This window comes from Triticum aestivum, chromosome 5D (genome assembly GCF_018294505.1).
Source record: "Triticum aestivum cultivar Chinese Spring chromosome 5D, IWGSC CS RefSeq v2.1, whole genome shotgun sequence".
NCBI lineage: Eukaryota > Viridiplantae > Streptophyta > Magnoliopsida > Poales > Poaceae > Triticum > Triticum aestivum.
Window position 1 is genome coordinate 133,864,940 of NC_057808.1, and position 18,159 is coordinate 133,883,098.

General features: G+C 46.5%; 1 protein-coding gene across 1 annotated transcript; it reads right to left on the bottom strand.

The window, feature by feature from the left end:
- Positions 1-4,613: 4,613 nt before the first annotated feature.
- Positions 4,614-12,976, bottom strand: LOC123124489 (indole-3-pyruvate monooxygenase YUCCA1). The gene is made up of 4 exons (XM_044545098.1): positions 11,979-12,976; positions 10,117-10,365; positions 7,237-7,359; positions 4,614-5,028 (listed from the first exon to the last, which is right to left on the bottom strand). The coding sequence occupies exons 1-4, from the start codon at positions 12,693-12,695 to the stop codon at positions 4,822-4,824; spliced, it is 1,296 nt and encodes a 431-aa protein (XP_044401033.1). The 5' UTR covers positions 12,696-12,976; the 3' UTR covers positions 4,614-4,821.
- Positions 12,977-18,159: the final 5,183 nt, after the last annotated feature.

Sequence of the window (18,159 nt, forward strand, 5' to 3'; positions counted from 1 at the left end):
CATTGTGCATTCAACTTATGCATGCCATTTATCTATGTTCCAAAAATTCAAAATGTCATCTCACTATAGTTGTTTAAGATCTTCAACGACTGCAGCATGATTTTCTATTATACTTTTCACTCTTTTTAATCTTAAACCGGGCTACGGCCTCAAGTACCATAAAGATTCTGATCTCCTTAGACGGTGGTGCCTCCTTGTCTTTTTATGGCTTTGTAGGAACGTGTGGCACTGTGCTAGCTTGGAAAAATTTCGACATATATTTGAAGAATGTTTACGAGTGTTAAAAAAATGTTTGCCGTATATATAAAAATGTTCGTTCGGTCTTTAAAAAATGTTCAACATGCATTGGGAAAATGTTTAAGGTACATTTGAAAAATGTCTAACATATATCAAAAAATATATCCAAGGTGTATTTAAAAATGTGTCAGCGTGTATTTAATACATTTGAAGAAAAGAAAAGGAAAAAATTAAAATTAAAACAAAACAAAAAATAAATGAAAAAAGACTGAAGCCCAACAAAACAGGTTGTGCAAGAAAAACCGTAGAAAACAATCCATCACAAAGATAGGAAAAATCATTCGGCGGCTTAGCTGGCTCTGCTCGATTCCTATTGGGTCGACCCATATTGGTGGTGCTGTGAGGCGAGCTTAAAGTAGGACTCATAGTTGCCTGGTTTTTTCCCTAAAAAAAGTTGTCGGGTTTTAACGGGAGCTCCTATATGTCATATTCGGTCAAACTAGGGACGCAACACACAGGCGACCCATGACTGAGCCGGGCCATTTAGCATGAACTATAGCGAATCGTACACTCTATCCGCTCGGTATGGTAGCGAAACGCACTATAGCATAGTTTGGTCAGTCTTTTTTGAAAATGCAAATGTTTTGGAAAATTCAAACAGATTTTCAATTTCTGAACATTTTTTAAAACCATTAACATTACTGAATATGGGAACTTTTTTTAAAATTTCCCCAATTTTTTTGAATTAATGAAGAGCTTTTTGAAATAGAGAATATTTCTTAAAAACTTGAACATTCCTAAATTTGTGAAAATCTTCAAAACATATTTATTTAAAATTTGGAATAAAAATTTGAAAACATCTTTTTATTTAACTTGTGAGCATTTTTTGGAATTTCTATTTTTTTTGGAAAACATGAAAAAGGAAATAAATTTTTATTTAACTTGTGAGCATTTTTCGAAACTTCAGTTCTTTGGAAAAATAGGAAAAAGGAAAAATGGAAAAAGTATATAATCTAAAACCAATAAAAAAGAAAATAAGAGGAAAACCATTAAAAGATCCCAAAGATGTAGCTTAAATGGGACGACCCAACTGAATGGCCGCAGTTTCACGCATTATGCGTCAAATAACGAGTTTACGAGTTTTCGCATTTGTGCGCGTGGATTCTATGGTAGGTCCTAGTCAGCGCGTTCGGCGCCCTTTACCCTCGCTGGCGCTCACAGACGATCATACTGGACCGTGGCCTGAACATTTGCTCGCGCGCAGCGCTCCTGTTCGCATGAGCGCCCGATCACAGATGATCATTTGTTTTGCGAGAAGTTCATCATTTTTCTTAAAAGTTCATAAATTTTAAAACAATGTTGACGAATTTGAAAAAAAAGTTCATTAATTTTGAAAAGAAATCATAAATTTGGAAAAAAGTTTGCATATTTTGCAAGTAGAAAAAAGGAAACAAAATAGGAAATGGAAAAATAAAGAGAAAAGCAACAAAAACTTTTCCAAAAAATAAAAAAAGAACAATACAAAAGAAAAAATGAAAAATGAAAAAGAAAGAAAATTGGAGAAAGAAAGACGAAACTGGAAAGAAGAATGGGAAACTACCGTGTTAGGTTTGGAGAAGTAAAGACCGGAAAAGGTGTAACTAAACGCATCATGTAATCTGGGTGGGGTTGTTAGTGCAGCGTAAATTCAATCACGAGATCCCCTGTTCTATGCACAATGCTCCTACGCCTTTTGAATAGGATACGCCTCGATCGCTCACGCCTCATAAATAATAAAAATCAATAAATAAAAAATAAGATTGCTCGTCCCATCTTGCTGTTCGCGACTCAAAGAAGCCACGCTGCAAATTCACAAAAGGAAACACGCTACACGCCAAAACAAAGTCTGCTCCTGCTGAAAAAAAACCTGTCAAACAGTTGGCCGTTGACCATTGACCATTGTAAAACAAACCTCTCATGAAAATTAACAAATGTTCAGAGATTTGGAAAAAGTTTGCAAGTTGAAAAAGAGTTCATGGATTTAGAAAAGTGCACAAGTTGAAAATAAGAATCATCGAATTTGAAAAAAAGTTCATGTTTTTGGAAAAAAGATAATTGAATTCGAAAAAAATCATTGAATTTGAAAACAAAATACATAGATTTTGTAAAAGTTCATCGAGTTTGAATAAAACTTCATCTATATTTAAAAATATTGACGAATTTGAAAAAAAATCATCAATTTGGAAAAAAAAAGTTCACAAAATCCCAAAAAATCATCAATTTTGAAAAAAGATCATTAATTTTGAAAAAAAATCATCAACTTTGAAAAAAAAATGATTTTTGAATAAGTTCATTGATTTACAATAAGAGTTCGTTTGACTTTGCAAAAACAAAATCACCTTATGAAAATGTTCATTGATTTTGGAAAAAGTTCATTCAATTTTAAAATAAATTCATCCAATTTATTAAAAAAATAAAAATAAAAATAAAATAGAACTAAGCTGTTCCAAATAAAGCTGAAAAGGGAAGAAAGAAGAAAGGAGAAAGGAGAAAAGAAAGAAGAAGATGTAATCACATCACGATAGGATTTACGTACCAAGGACCACGAGGTGGGCGGTTTGAAACACACCGCGCACCAGCTTTTGTGCGTTAAAAAGGAAAAATAAAGATGGGCCGAGCCAGCGTGAGGTGAAGGTGTGCGCCCATTTGCACAATGTACTATAACGGGCGCCTGTAGCGCCAAATAGGAGACGCCGGATTCTATTCCGCGGGCGGGTACTGGGATAGTGACGATACCCAAAATTACTAATTAAAGAGCACTTTTTACAAAGGTCATTCCTACCTCCTCAGGTTGCGACAAGTGTCGCACAGAATATTTTCGTATATCCATTTATTCAAATTGTTTTATCTCTTACACCGTGCATCCAAATCTCGAACCGCTTTCACCTTTGAATTTTCCGCATCGAGATCTTCAAAACTAGATCCTATATTAATAGGTTTTGATGATTGTTTTTTTCACAAAAAAACCAGACAAAAAGTCGGATGAAAAAACTGAACCGGGAGCACAAGTATTTTTTTCCCTTTCCGACGGAGGCATGACTGTGCCTCTCGCAAAGAAAAAAAACACATTTGTTTCCTTTTTCGAGAGTTACAGCCGTGCCTCTCGCGGAAGCAAACCGTGCCTCTCGCCGAAGGAAAAAAAAACATGTTTTCCGTTTCCTAGAGGCATGGTCGTGCCTCTCACAGAAGTAAACCCATGCCTCTCGCGAAAGAAAAAATAACAATTTTTTTTCGTTTCCGAGCTCGGAAGCAAATGCGTGCTTCTTGCAGAAGGAAACGAAAAAGAAAACACGTTCTTTCGCGTTTTTTTTTTCAAAAGCTAAGGAAGACCGGTGAAAAATCTAAAATTCGACCCCCCCCCCCCCCCAAAAAAAAGCCATCTAAAAAGCCAAAAACGCGTGTGGGGAAATAAAAATAAAAATCAGAGGGAGTGCCCAAAGCTCGACATGTGGCGGTGGCAGAGGGCGCACCAAGTGGCGCTTTCTCATCCCACCCCAAAGTGACCCTTCGGGAGGCTCCCGAACGAGTGCACTTTGATTAGTTGCTCTCGACGATACAGGCAACCTCGCGCCAAGCTAATGGGGCCACCCCATTAGACCGATTTGCGAACTTTCTGGCTGTCTTCTTTCATTTTATTTTATTTTCCCTTTTTTCATAAAATTTTTAAATTTTGGAAATATATTTTGGTATTAATGAACGATTATTTAAATTAAAACAATTTTTTAAATTCATGAAGGTATTTTTTCAATTTCGTGGACATTTCTGAAATTGTGAACATCTTTAATATTACTTATCATTTTTTGAAACTTGGTGAACTTGTTTGAAATCTTGAACTATTTTTAAATTTCTGATTTAAAAAAATTTATTAAAGTTTTTGGAAATTCCGAACGTTAAAGGTAGAACGAGTAAACAAAAAAAAGGAAAATAATTGGACGCCCCGTCTTGGACTGGGTCGCCCAGAGCACGTTGGGGGGGGGGGGGGGGGGGGGCGGTGCTCTCTTTTTTTTGCTGCGCCACCGCCACCTTACACGACATAGAGGGGCCCATCTATGCGCGCCCATATTCCGAGGGCTCAAGTCACGTATTTGGCCAGGTTCAATCTTGTATTGGGCAGGCGTGGTCATTTGGTATTGTGGCCTGGTACCACGTGACATATGTGGTAAGCAATCCAAACAATTAAAAAAAAGATACTGTGGCCTGGTGCTTGGTAGTCGAGGCCATGACAAAACTCCCACTACAAGGATATATATAGCTCAAATTCCGCTTAAAAAAAAGAAAAGATAAGGATATAGCACAAATGCAATCCACAAGAAAAGCACAAATGCACAATACTCCTACCGCATTACTGCACCTGCCACCTTGCATCTTACTGATTATTCCATACATATATCTGTACTACGTATAATGTAGTAACTCTATATCAACCCATTAGACGGCTGGAGGTACATATATACACACACGTTCCGACTAACGCGCACACATTACTCGAAAATGAAACAGTTCAACCGATGAAACTAGCGTAAGAGCATCGGCCTTGGCTAGGTTTCAAGCATTATTGTGAGCGGTGATATTCCTGGCGAGGGCCTCGGTCCACTGGTTGGCGATGTCAGCGGCGATTCTGGAGGCGTCATAGGAGGAACCCATGAGACCCCTCCTTGTGAAGCCCGTGGCATAGAGGCCGTTCTTGCCTCTCCAGCTGTGCGGGAATGCCATCCTGGGGAACCCATCACTCTGGCTGAAAAATTCGTCCTCCTGAAATATGCATGTGCATGACTATTTATAATTAGCATAAACAAATATGCTGATGTATCTCCTACTAATTATTAGTCACCCAATCTGGTGGGCCAATCAAAGGTGTCCGCAGCCCATCATGAAATATGGCGGGCCAATGAAAAGACCTGTGCAGAATCTAATGTGGAAAACCATCCATTACACATTGCTCATTAGGAGAACTCAACATAGCTAGACTCTACAACGTCAAATCAAATCTGGTGAGGCAGATGGGATGCATCAAGCAAGTCGTCCAGATGGGCCACCCTACAAAAGGTAGAGTGGGCAATGGGTGTGGTAGCAAGCACTACTGTTGCCATGCACATGATGATCACCAAAGATGCATGGCCCTCACCCCATCATTATGGGCCGGCATGTGCATCGCACCCAACTCCAAGGAAGATCTCAACAGGAAAAACCAAACTCAAATGGAGGAAGGAAAAAACCAGCAAGATCTGCGTCCCTTTTGGCAAGACTTTATCCTCCCTTTCCCAACAGTGAGGGCTGCGGCCGTCTCCTTTGCATGGAGACACATCTACAGTTGCTAAGATGATTCCTTAACTGCCAATCATTTGATCATTGTCCTGTACTCCTGTTTTTGTAGCATGGAACCATAGCTCAATGATTGATGTGCGACAGTGCGAGTAGAACCCAACACCAAAATAGCATCGGTTTACTATATATTCGGTGTTATTGGGAAACGTGATATACACATGTTTCATATATATAGATTCCTTTCAGCTTCAATAATATTGTTTACTCATGTTTTCCTATGGCATCTGTCCTTGTTGCATGGACCAAACGCCCGAGCATGGGCTCCACTGCTGGACCAGCTCACTGTGCAACAACAACAGCAAGAATACAACCAGAAAAGAAAGAAATACACGCACGCATGAGATCAAGATCGACTTGACAGGAACATGCAAAAAGAGCCGCCTATATGCATATTCTCGATCATTAGCCAGGACAGCTAGTTTGCAAGATGAAAAGATTGTTTAATATGACATGGACATATAGTAGCTAACAAATATGTGTCCAAGTCTACACTAGACGCCATGATCGATGCAACTACGCAAGAAAGGGTACAAGGAAATCAAGTACATGCTTGTAGCTATCACATCGATCACATACAATGATACAAACACACACCAAGCCACACAGGACTTCTATATATGTAAAGTACACACGCTGCCCAAATCGACAACTCGTTGATTTTATCTTTAATGAAAATTGCACGCAAAATCTATAGAGCGAGCGCATAGCATAGCATAGTTCACGCATGTCTGTCAATCAATATTGTCAATTTTTGGATGAGTTTCCCGCAAAATTTTTTTGGATGAGTTTCTGTGTCCCGATCGCCCTCTTGTTGGCATCATTGTCACTGCCCATGCCTTCCTATCTAAATCTAATACCTCCATCGAAATGACAAGGACTATACACACACCTCCGTTCCAAAATTGATAACATCCCAGAAAGTGTGCAGCTGGACTTCTACAACTATTTCGCTCGCAAAAATAAAAAAAAGATTTCTACAACTATTTAACACTACTCCTTCATCTTATAATATAAGATGTTATTACAACCAATATACACTAATACACATAGGGTATATCATGATTAGTTAAATCATTCATTACAGTAGTTATAGAAAATTCCATAATTGAAGATGACTAGTGTTAAGTGTACGTCTGGGTCGTGCATTTTGGGACATGCTACCTCCGTTTTATAATTCTTGTCGCGGTTTTAGGTTAACTTTGGACTAAAATCACGACAGGATTTATGAAACGGGGAGAAAGGATTTAGGAACAGTCCACGTACATATAGCGCATGCATGCGTCGTTTTTCATGCATGACACACACAATCGGCGGAAGTCTCTAATCAATGTTCTGTATAAGCATCTTTTCCTGAGGTTCAAAAAAAAAAGAAGCAGCATGGTACTATTTTCCTGCATACTCTTGATCGTTGCATGGATGACTCACGACAGTATGCATGATGCTAAAAGTACTCCCTCCGTTCCTAAATATAACTTTTTTTAGACATTTTAAATGGACTACAACATACGGATGTATGTAGACATATGTTAAAATATACATTCATTTATTTTGCTCCGTATGTAGTCACTTGTTGAAATCCTTAAAAGACTTATATTTAGAAACGGAATATACATACACGTTCGCGTATGTACCTACCTTGAGCCATGATGGCACGTTGCTTTTGTACCCGGTGGCGAGGATGACATCATCGAAGTCCTCCTTACGTCCGTCTGCAAATTCAACACCGCTCTCGGTGAACCGGTTTATTGCGGGGACCACCTGCGGAGAATCCCTCTTAGATTCACTTGGACACATCATCCAGTAAATGCAGTACTACACTGGCACACACGTACTAGTACTAGAAACAAGTTGCTATAGCTAGTAGTAGTCCTAAGAGCATCTCCAGCCGGGCCCCAAAACGGCCTTCCAGGCGTTTTTTTTCCGCCGGCGCCAAAAAAGGCTCAACCGCGTTTCCAGGAGCCCATTTTTCACCGGCTTGGGCCGAGAACAGCGTCGTCGGACCCAAGTCGAACCCGACGCACCGGGTGGCGCTCGGGGGCGCCGGGGCGAGCATTTTGGCGCGAAGCAGCCGCGGGCCCGCCGAGTCAGCGAGACGGCTGCTTCGTCGACCTCATCGCCTCGGTTCCCGCGGGAATCAATGCGAAGGCTGCCGGGCTACCGCGCTGCCGTGCTGGTCAGCCTCCATTGATTCCTCACGGGCGGCGCAGTGAAGACGCCGCCGACGCGCGTCCGCTCGCATGCGCCACGCGTCCGCCCGCATGCCGCCCACCACCACTCCCGCTTCGGCTATAGAAAGGCGCCCCTCCCCGCCGGTGAGCACCACACCCTCCCCCTCTCCCTCCCGCGAAAAGCCTTCTTCCCGCTGAGGAGCTCTCCCCCCACTGCCTTCCACCGGCGACGAGCGAAATGGCCGAGAGATACCCAGGCGACGGCGCAGCGGCGAACGGCTTCGGCCGCCGACACCTGCAGGAGCCGGAGGCGCGCCTTCTGTACGAGGCCGAGTACCCGGCGCCGCCCGACATGCGCGTGCCGGGGGCGTGGAGGCTGAGCACCGGCGGCGTCCCGGTGTCGCCCGTCCCCGAAGGAGCCGCACGGCGGGCGGAGATCGCCCGCATCCGCTCGACGCTGACGGAGGAGCAGCGGAACGAGCCGAGGTACGCGCCCGACAGCGAAACGCTGTGGACGATGTACTTCGAGCGCCGTCGCGAGGAGCAGATCGCCTCCGTCAACGGCGTCGTTCCCCGTGGCCGCCACAACTCCGAAGGACGGTGCGAGTGGTGGGGCGTCCCCGGCCGCACACTCGACGCCGTCCTCGACCACATCGAGACCGGCAATGTGCCGCGGCTGGAGTACCCGTCGCGCCCCTCCTTCTCTCGCCGCCGCGGTAGTTCCTGGATACCGCGGCGAATGGAGCCGGGGTCGTCCACCTCGTCGGGCTCCGGCTCGCCGGCCATCCGGCCCGTCAAGCCCGAGCCGGAGGAGACACCGCTCGGGCGTCGCGCGCGGAGCGGCGCCCTCGTCATCAACGAGCCGTCGCCTGCGACGGCACCGACGAGGCGCTCCCTTCGCCTTGTCTGGCCGAAACCCGAGCCGGACACGCCCACCGTGAAGCCGGAGCACATCGGCATGGTGGCACCCGACGACGAGTCCGCCCTCAAATGGGCGAGGGAGGACTACGTCCGCGAGCAGGTGCGCCGCCAGCGCCGAGCTTACCTGGAGACCCAGGCTCGCAGCCGCGCCGAGGAGCGTCGCCGTGCCGAGGAGGAGGTCGGCGTTATCGTCATCGACAACGACGACGAGGTCGAGGCCGGGCCGTCAAGCGCTGCTGTCGGCGACCCGGGTGAGGGGTGCAGCAGGGATGCCGCGGGCGAGGCGCGCGACGACGACGACGACGGCAGCGGCGACTGCACCCGCTTCTACAGGCTTCTCGGCATGTAGAAGGCGGCGGCGGCGACGGTGGCGGCACTAGCTAGGCGTTTTAAGTTCGTATTTAAGTTAGTTTTCACGCATGTTTTACGCTTTTGTACAAATTTGGACGAAAATGGCCGTGTTCATGCAAAAGTCGCCGAGTTTGAAAAAAAAACAAGACGAACTTCGCCGAACCCGCGGCGACCGTGGGCGTGTGACTGGGAGCGAACCGAACCCCAGGGGCCGAACTAGCGTCGGCTCACCCCCAGGCCGCTATTTTTCGGTGCCCTGGGGGGCCGAACGGCTGGAGATGCTCTAAGGCTGGTCATAGTGGGGAGTAACTTAGACTAGTAACATGCATACGTTACTAGTCTATGTTACTAGTACCTCTATAGTGTATAGTATTATAGATTAGTATCATATATAGTCTCATTTATTGCCATGCACGACATATAGTAGCATCACATTTATTATGTTACGGTATCTACCTATGTTACTATAACCATCTCTCTTCTTTAATTGCCTGCCACATAAGCATGTTTGCGAGTCCCTACTTATGTTACCCCCACTATGGCCAGCCTAATGGAGGGAGTAGATATTTTGCACCAAAAGTTTTCTTTTAACTTTTGTACTTACACCCCCATTTCAATGAATAAGATGCACACGCATATCAAAATTCAGCTTTGACCCTAAATTAGACCAATCAAATATGGATTATATGTCATAAAAATTATGCCGTTGAATTTGTATTGAAAAGTAATTTTTAGTGGTATAATTATTAAATCACAGAAATCTATATTTTCTCATCTAATTTATGGTCAAATTTGAATTGTGGGAAATGTGCGTGTCTTATTCATTAGTTGGATGCTGCAATCCTAATACCCCATTAATTGAAAAAGGTACTTTATGTTCTTTTTACAACATATTCAATTAAGTTACTCATATTGTTTTCCGTCAGATTGATGCAATGCTCTTTCGCTTTAGTACTAGCAATTATGCACTCCCTCCGTCCCATAATGTAAGATGTTTTTTGACATCTTACATTATGGGACGGGGGGAGTAGTGAAGTATTAAGCATATCCGACAAAGGGTGATGTGATATTTTACCTTTATTTCGCCATCCCTGATCTTTCTCAGAGCTCCAATGTCGAGCACTGGTGTTTTTCCGGTTGATTTCTTGATTTGGAGCGGGCCAATCTTAGGTCGTTGGAGCCCGTATTTTTCAGTGTCGCCAAGTATCAACCTCGAGAAGAAGAGGAACAAGGCATCAACCCATTTCATGGGAAACCACTTGAGAAGGAATACTGATAGGCCAAATGTTGAGATGCCTAGTATATCCCTAGGCAACACATGAAGCTACAAATTTACAAAAAATAATAGCATGAGAGAGATATGCAAGTTTAGTTAACCTATAAACCTGCATGATGTAAAGAAATGCAGTTAATAGGTAAATGCTATAAATATCTTAATACAACGGTTAAATCCTTTTATGCGAAAAGATGAAATAAATCGAGTAGTTTGTAGTTGTCACTATCTTTGGGTTTTATTGACATCTCCGTTGCCTAATGTGGGTACAACCGTTGAATGTTCTCACTAAATTCTGCAATGTTTTTACACACATTTTTATCATGAATTGACATAGATTTTGATACTGCACTTATGAAATAACACAACACATAATTATTGAAATTTCCCCTATTACTCTTAGTGTTGCGCGATCCTTGTCCAAAAAGAAAACAACAGCATGCATTGACCCTTTTCGGATTTTTTCCCCCTGCAAGTATCACATCGTTTTCCATAGAAGTCCTATGATCCAAGTAATATTTTATTTTCTTCTCGGCCATTCGAGATTTGTGATATATGTTCAACATTTATGATATATCTTCATAAAGGGATTTTATCGACTCAAACAGCGATTCGAGACGGCACTTATTTGGGCTATATGGAACTGCATGAATGATTTGATTTTTAACAGATTAGCTATTGTTAATTTCTTGCATGTTATCTTCAGGGCTACGGCATGGATCCGTACGTGGTCGTTACTCACTCCTATGGGTTCCAGGGAGCAGCTGGCTACTGGGTGCAACCGGTGGGAGATGATAGCACGGGCTATATTCAACCGGTTTGGATGGCGGTCACATAATAGGATATGTCCTTAGTATCTTTTCGTCCGGCCGGTTGTGGCTTTGAGTTTATCTTGTTTTATCTTTTTAGCTCCTTCTGTGAACCGTACTTTATAGACTAGACTATTTGTTTTTGTTGAACTTGTTTTAATAAAGTGGCCGTATGCATCTCTCCGATGCAGAGGCCGGGGGATGACCTCCTTTTCAAAAAAAAAACAGCAAATCGAGACGATACAACAACAATTGCATAAAACCCGATCTTTTTTTTCTGCTGCATGCAACGTCATTTTTATGCTGTCGCTGTTGATTTTGATTTTGCATAGTATTATTGTGTACACGCCTGCTGGAAGTCATGTAAAAAAAGACTTCCGCTGGAAGTGACAAGAATCTATTGAGGACTGTGAAAAAAGGAGAACACGTGGCACTATGAAATTGACCGCCCAAGAGTACTGGCACAAACAGTGACAGCCTGAAATACGAATTCTCTGCGGCAGCCTAAAATTGTGGAGAGACTAAATTAAATTTTCGTGATCCAAACGATCTTATATTTATTTAGGAGTACTCCCTCCGTAAAGAAATATAAAAGCGTTTAGATCTCTAAAGTATACGGAGGGAGTACTATGTAATTTGAACTGTGCAGTAGCCCAGTTGTTGGTTCTCATTTTTTGATCCTAAAAAGAAAAATTGAGATACATCAAATTGTAGTTATTATGTTGTCGTACAATTTTGATTCTCACCGATCTAAATTCGGCTGTTCAAGGTAATGCACGAGTGGTATTTTTCTCCCCCTAGGTGAACCATCGTTTTTGTGAGTGCAAATGTGTACGAGTAAATAAAAGCTTGTACCTTGTCCCTGACAACCATGGATGCCTTTGCGCCATTGTCGCAGAGGTCGAGGCTGACCTCCATGCCGGAGTTACCGCAGCCGACAACGAGCACCTTCTTTCCGGCGAACTCGTCCCCTCTCTTGTAGGTGCTTGTGTGCATCATCGTGCCGCGGTAGACGTCCATACCCTCCACACCGTCAGGCCACACAGGCTCCGCATTCTCGCCGGTGGCCACCACGAGCCAGCGAGACATGAACTCCGTCGTCATCGTTGTCATAGCGTCTTTGCCGACGACTTCGACGGTGACCCTCCAGAAGCCGATGGCGGCGTCGTAGGCGGCGACCCGGACGCGCGCGCCGAGGAGCGGCTCGACGGCGAAGGCGCGCGCGTAGTCGTCAAGGTAGGCGACGAACTGGTCCCTTGTCGGATACGGCGGCGTGCCCGGCGGGAAAGGCGCAAGGGGGAGCTCGCAGAAGCAGCGCGGCAGGTGAAGCCGCATCCGCTCGTACGTGCGGTGCCGCCATGACGCCGCCACGCAGGCGTCCCGCTCCAGCACCAGCGACGGCACCCCGCGAGCCTTGAGGCAGGCCGCCGTCGCCAGCCCGGACGGCCCCGCGCCGACGATCACCGGCCCCGGCACCCACACCCGTCTCGGGACATCCCCGTCCTGACCGCAGTCTAGTAGGGCGGCGGAGGGCTGGGCGTCAAGCTGCAAGTCCCGGTGCGAGACTGGCATGGCGGATCAGAGACGAGAGATCTTGATTCTTGAGGTAGCTAGCTGTTGACGCGCCTCTCTAAAGTGTGAGCTTGTACTGGACATATGCACATATGTACCCGAAGCTACACCTCGAGCTATATACTGCCTATATATATACTCCTTGTAGAGTGCAGCTGTGATCGAGTAGCGAGTGAGCTAGGAATTAATCACTAGATTGGGGTATGGATCCGTATGGACGAACGCATATGGATGGCATGGGCGGCGTATGAACCCAAGCTATCGGCCGATACGATACGGAGTGAGAGTGACGTACGTGTAGACGCCAAATTAAGCCTAGCTGCTTGCTATATGTAGGAGTTAATGCCTGTGTAGCGTAGCGTAGCGTAACAGGGCAGGGCCGTATCAGCCACGCCCATGCGACAACCATTTCGCGCGCCCACCAGTGTCAAGACGAGTGAAGTCTAAATTGAACCCTGAGGTTGTAGAGCTCGTCGTAAATGAACCCTCACCTCTAAATCCCTGAAATTGGTACCCTGTATTTACAGATCCCGGTTAATCCAAACCATGGATGAGTAAAATCATGTTTGATGTAATAGAAAAGGCGTGATCCCATCAGTATCTGGCGTCTCGCATGCGTGTACCCAGAAGAGATAATCTAATCCATCAAGCCAGACTCACTGACTCACGTACTAGTTCGTGTACATGACTATATCAAGCCAGCCCTGTACGCATGTGTCTTCCGGCAACACTTAAATGCTCAATCGATGCTCGTTGATACAGAAGTTCAGGTGGCTCTGGTCGTCTTCGCCTTTGCCGTGCGCGCCCACGCCTGGAGCTTTGTCGTCGTGAACGGCGGCAACCCTCCGAGACACAGCGTCGACGAAGCCAAGGGAGATGTTGAGCTTGGTCCGGTGATCCCTAATGGCATCCATCATCCTCTTGATGACGAACAGCTCTGCGCCGTTGGCGTGCTGGGCTCCTAGCTCCTCACCGGACACGGCTGCCATCGCCATCATGGCCTGCGTGCTCACCATATGGCAGCAGGCACTCCCGGCTGCATCTCCAATCAGGATTGTGCAGCGAGGAAGATGGCTATGATGTTTTGACCCGCGTGACATGAGACAAGCGAGTTTCCGGTAGGATTGTGCTTTTCCCAGTCTGCCAAACATATGTGGGGTTAGGATAGACCGGGATCGAAGAGGTCGGGGTACCGATTTCAGGGATTTGGAGGTGAGGGTTCATCTACGGCGTCCCCTACAACGTCAGGGTTTATTTTAGACTTCACTCGTCAAGACAATGGCGCGGCGTTAACACCGGCCGGCATGCTCCCACCAGTGTCACACAGGCTCACCATTCCCCCTTGGGTGCAGAGCAGGATGGCGGCAGTGGCTGGTGGTGGGCGGCACGACATGGTCACCAAGCGAATGGTAGACTGGACACCGAGGAAGCGGTTCGGGCGACGGCGTTGCCTGCTAGCTGCATGCTGTGTGCGGTGTACGTAAATGGGGGACGGAGTAGGTCCTGTGGAGCTCAACGGTAATGGAGGTACGGCCTGGAGTGCCGCATGCAGAAGACTCTGTCTTCCGTTTCATTACCACCCTCGAGGTACGGCCTGGAGCTCAACATAAATTCGGATGATTGCATGGATGAAATTGGGAGAAAAGTTGGGGGAAATTAGATCTACCTGCTATACATGAAATCCGCGGATCAAATCCAACAAAACTTCATCACACCAACAAATCATAAAAAAATTGGGGGGCTATTTTTGTGGGGATTTTCGAATTTGGGACATGATCAACAAAATAAGGCTAGAAAACGAAGAGGGGAGGCTCCAAAATCGTGATCAACGTGGCTCATGATTCCAAGATGATGTAGGATAGAACCCTAGATGCCCGATCTTTCACGATTGGAGCAGATCCCGCGATGAACACGAGGGGAAAACAAATTCGATTACACATGTGCTAGATCCTCGAAACACAAAGAGATACACGATCCACGATCAACAAGGGGCGATACAAGTAGCAAGTTCTTCTCCGTGAGGAGGTCTTGAGGGGGTCTTCCCGTGAGGGGTCTTGAATCCGCTTGGGGGATCTTCTCCGAAGAGGTCGTGGACTCCAATGGAGAAGTAACCAAGTGGATGAGCAAAGCTCTATCTCTCAAATGAGCTAATCCTTTGCTAACCCTAGAAAGAGGGAGGAGGAGGAGTATATATAGTCTAGGTGGGCGAAGGGGTACATGGGCCTCGGCCCTTTACTGTGCGCAGACAGGCGGGGCCGGACGTCCGGGCGTCAGGCCGGATGTTCGGGCCTTCACGAGGGCCCGGATGTCCGGGCTGGCGGGGTTCGGCCTCAGTGCTCTCTGGATAAGCGGTGTCTGGATTTCCGGGCCGGAGGCCGGATGTCCAGCGGCTCGGGAAGAGCCGGATGTCCGGGCTGGCGGGCTCCAGCTTCGGTGACGTTTTGTGATGGGCGCCGGATTTCCAGGCGGGGGCCGGATGTCCGGGCCCTGTAGCTTCGGCTGGGCTGTGACTGTGGCAGATGCTCCAGGGGCTGTTAAAATTATGTTTGTGGGAAACTGCACGACACCCAATACGGGTATGGCTATCTCATATATATAGACATACGTCAAGTGTACAAATACAAGATTACAAACTATATACAGAAGCTACGTAATATTGTCTAATACCCTCCCTCAATCTTATCTATGGCCTGAAGTACAAAGCAAGTTAAGATTGCGCCTACAACCATCAAACTGAGGTTGTGGAAGTGGCTTCGTGAAGATGTCAGCAAGTTGATCTTTGGAGGAGATAAACTTGATATGAAGAAGCTTCTGTGCAACACGTTCCCTGACAAAGTGATAGTCAACTTTGATGTGCTTGGTACGAGCATGGAAAACTGGATTAGACGAAAGATACGTCACGCCAATATTATCACACCAAAGAACGGGTGGCTGCTCTGGAGAGACTCCCAACTCTCTCAACAAAGACTATACCCAAATGAGCTCAGCTGTGCATTGGCAACCGCCTTATACTCTGCTTCAGTGCTAGTCCGAGACACTGTGGCCTGCTTGCGCGCACTCCACGCGATCAAGTTGCGACCAAAGAAGACAACATATCCCCCCGTTAACCACCGTTCATGTAGACTCCCAGCTCAATCTGCATCGGAGAATGCCGAGAGAGCACTCGAAGAGGTAGACCAAAGATGCAAGCCATACGAGACAGTATGAGAGATATAGTGCAGGATACGCTTCACGGCTGACCAGTGTGAAGTCCGAGGAGCATGAAGATACTGGCACACGCGATTTACCGCATATGAGATGTCCGGCCGTGTGATAGTCAAGTATTGCAAGCCACCAACAATACTGCGGTACTCAGTAGCATCATCTGAAGGAAGCAAAGCACCATCCAAGGCCGATAACCGATCAGCCACCGACATAGGAGTGGTAGCATGCTTGCACTGCAACATACCAACACGTCGCAGCAAGTCCAAGGAATACTTATGCTGAGTGAGAGTCAGGCCAGCAGGGGACCGTGAAACTTCCAGACCAAGGAAGTAATGAAGAGCACCCAGATCCTTGACAGCAAAATGGCCACTCAGAGCAGACAACAGACGATCAGCGGCAGTCACTAAGGAGCTGATAAGAATAATGTCATCAACATAAACCAACAGGTACATAGTAACCTCAGGACGATGGAACATGAACAGAGACGTGTCAGCAATGGACGGAGCAAATCGAAGAACCGAGCCAAGTCGGGCATGCCATGCACGAGGAGCCTGCTTAAGTCTGTAAAGCGCCTTAATAATACGACACAAATCATGTGGACGAGCATGATCAACAAAACCTGGAGGTTGCCGCATGTAAACCTCTTCCTCCAAGACCCCATGTAGAAAAGCATTCTGAACATCAAGCTGACGCAGAGACCACTCTTTGGCAACAGCCAAGGACAGAAGCAGACGAATGGTGGTTGGTTTGACAACTAGACTAAAGGTATCCTCATAATCAAGACCATATCGTTGTTTAAACCCTTTGGCCACCAACCGTTCCTTGTATCGCTCAATAGAACCATCAGCATGTTTTTTTAACATTAAATATCCACTTGGAGTCAATGACGTTGACACCAAACACAAGAGGAACCAAGCGCCAAGTATCGTTCCTCTGTAGTGCCTGAAACTCCTCCTTCATGGCACTGCGCCAATGAGGAATCCGAAGAGCTGCATGAAAATGCCGAGGCTCAGCAGTGGGGTCAGCATCTGTCTGTGCCATACATGCCGCAATCCACGCAACCGTGCCGTCAGTGCGCTCCTTTGGCCGAATAATACCGCTCTGACTGCGGGTACGAGGACGCAGAATAGCGGGAGGCGGCAGAGGTCACAGCGGAGACGAGGTCGATGAAGATGGCGATGACGACGCAGACCGCTCCCCAGACGCAGAGCTAATCGCACCAAGCGACCGGCCTGGCAAGGAAGGCGTGGACGCCGGCTCGGCCAACGCGGGCAAAGACGCCGACTCGGCCCTAGCCGCAGAGGATGGCTTGGGCGAAACTGGCTCGGCCAGCTCGACCGGCTCGGCCGGCGCGTGGCCAGCCCCATGCTGGAGCGAGGTGGTAGGGCCCGGCTCGGCCAGCCCCGTCGGCACGCCAGGTGACGGAGCGGCGTCGCGAGCGGGCTCGGCGGACATCCGAGGGGACGCGGGCGGCTGCTCATCCAGAAGCTCGAGGCGTGCTCCGCGCCCAGTACCTGCACCATGGTTAGGTAGCAACAAGGGGGTATATGCAGCATCAACAGATTAACCAGGCAAAGGTAAAACAGATTTCTCAGGTGCAACGGGAATGGTGGAGGTGACCGGAAGTGCAGAAAAAGGAAAAACATTCTCATCAAACACCACATCACGTGAGATGTAGACACGGTTAGAGGGGACATGAAGACACTTTTACCCTTTAGGAAGAGAACTATAACCAAGAAACACACACTGTTTAGAACGAAACTCCAACTTGTATTGGTTATATGGACGAAGATGTGGTCAACACACACACCCAAAGACCTTGAGAAACGTATAATCAGGAACTTCATTCAGCAAGCAAAGACCCAAAGACCCAAGTGGTGTTTTCATCTGACGGAGTCGTGTAGGTAGTCTGTTAATGAGAAAGCATGTGGTGGAAAACACATCACTCCAAAACCGGAAAGGAACGGATGCATCAGCAAGCAAAGCAAGACCAGTCTCAATGATATGACGATGTTTACGCTCAGCTACACCGTTTTGCTGATGTGTATGAGGACAATACACACGATGTGTAATTCCAAGCTTACTAAAAAAATGCATTGAGGTGGTGATACTCACCCCCCAATTGGATTGCACATGAATGATTTTATGACTGAGCAGATGCTCAACATGCGCTTGGAATTGCAAAAAAATATTAAACACATCAGACTTGCGTTTAAGAAGATAAAGCCAAGTGAATTGACTGTAAGCATCAATGAAAATG

Coding starts and splice junctions, on each gene's coding strand:
- LOC123124489 (XM_044545098.1), bottom strand. CDS start 12,695: ATGCCAGTCTCGCACCGGGACTTGCAGCTTGACGCCCAGCCCTCCGCC. Junction 10,366..11,978: donor CCATGGTTGTCAGGGACAAG/GTACAAGCTTTT, acceptor GTAAATTTGTAG/CTTCATGTGTTGCCTAGGGA. Junction 7,360..10,116: donor TCAGGGATGGCGAAATAAAG/GTAAAATATCAC, acceptor GATTCTCCGCAG/GTGGTCCCCGCAATAAACCG.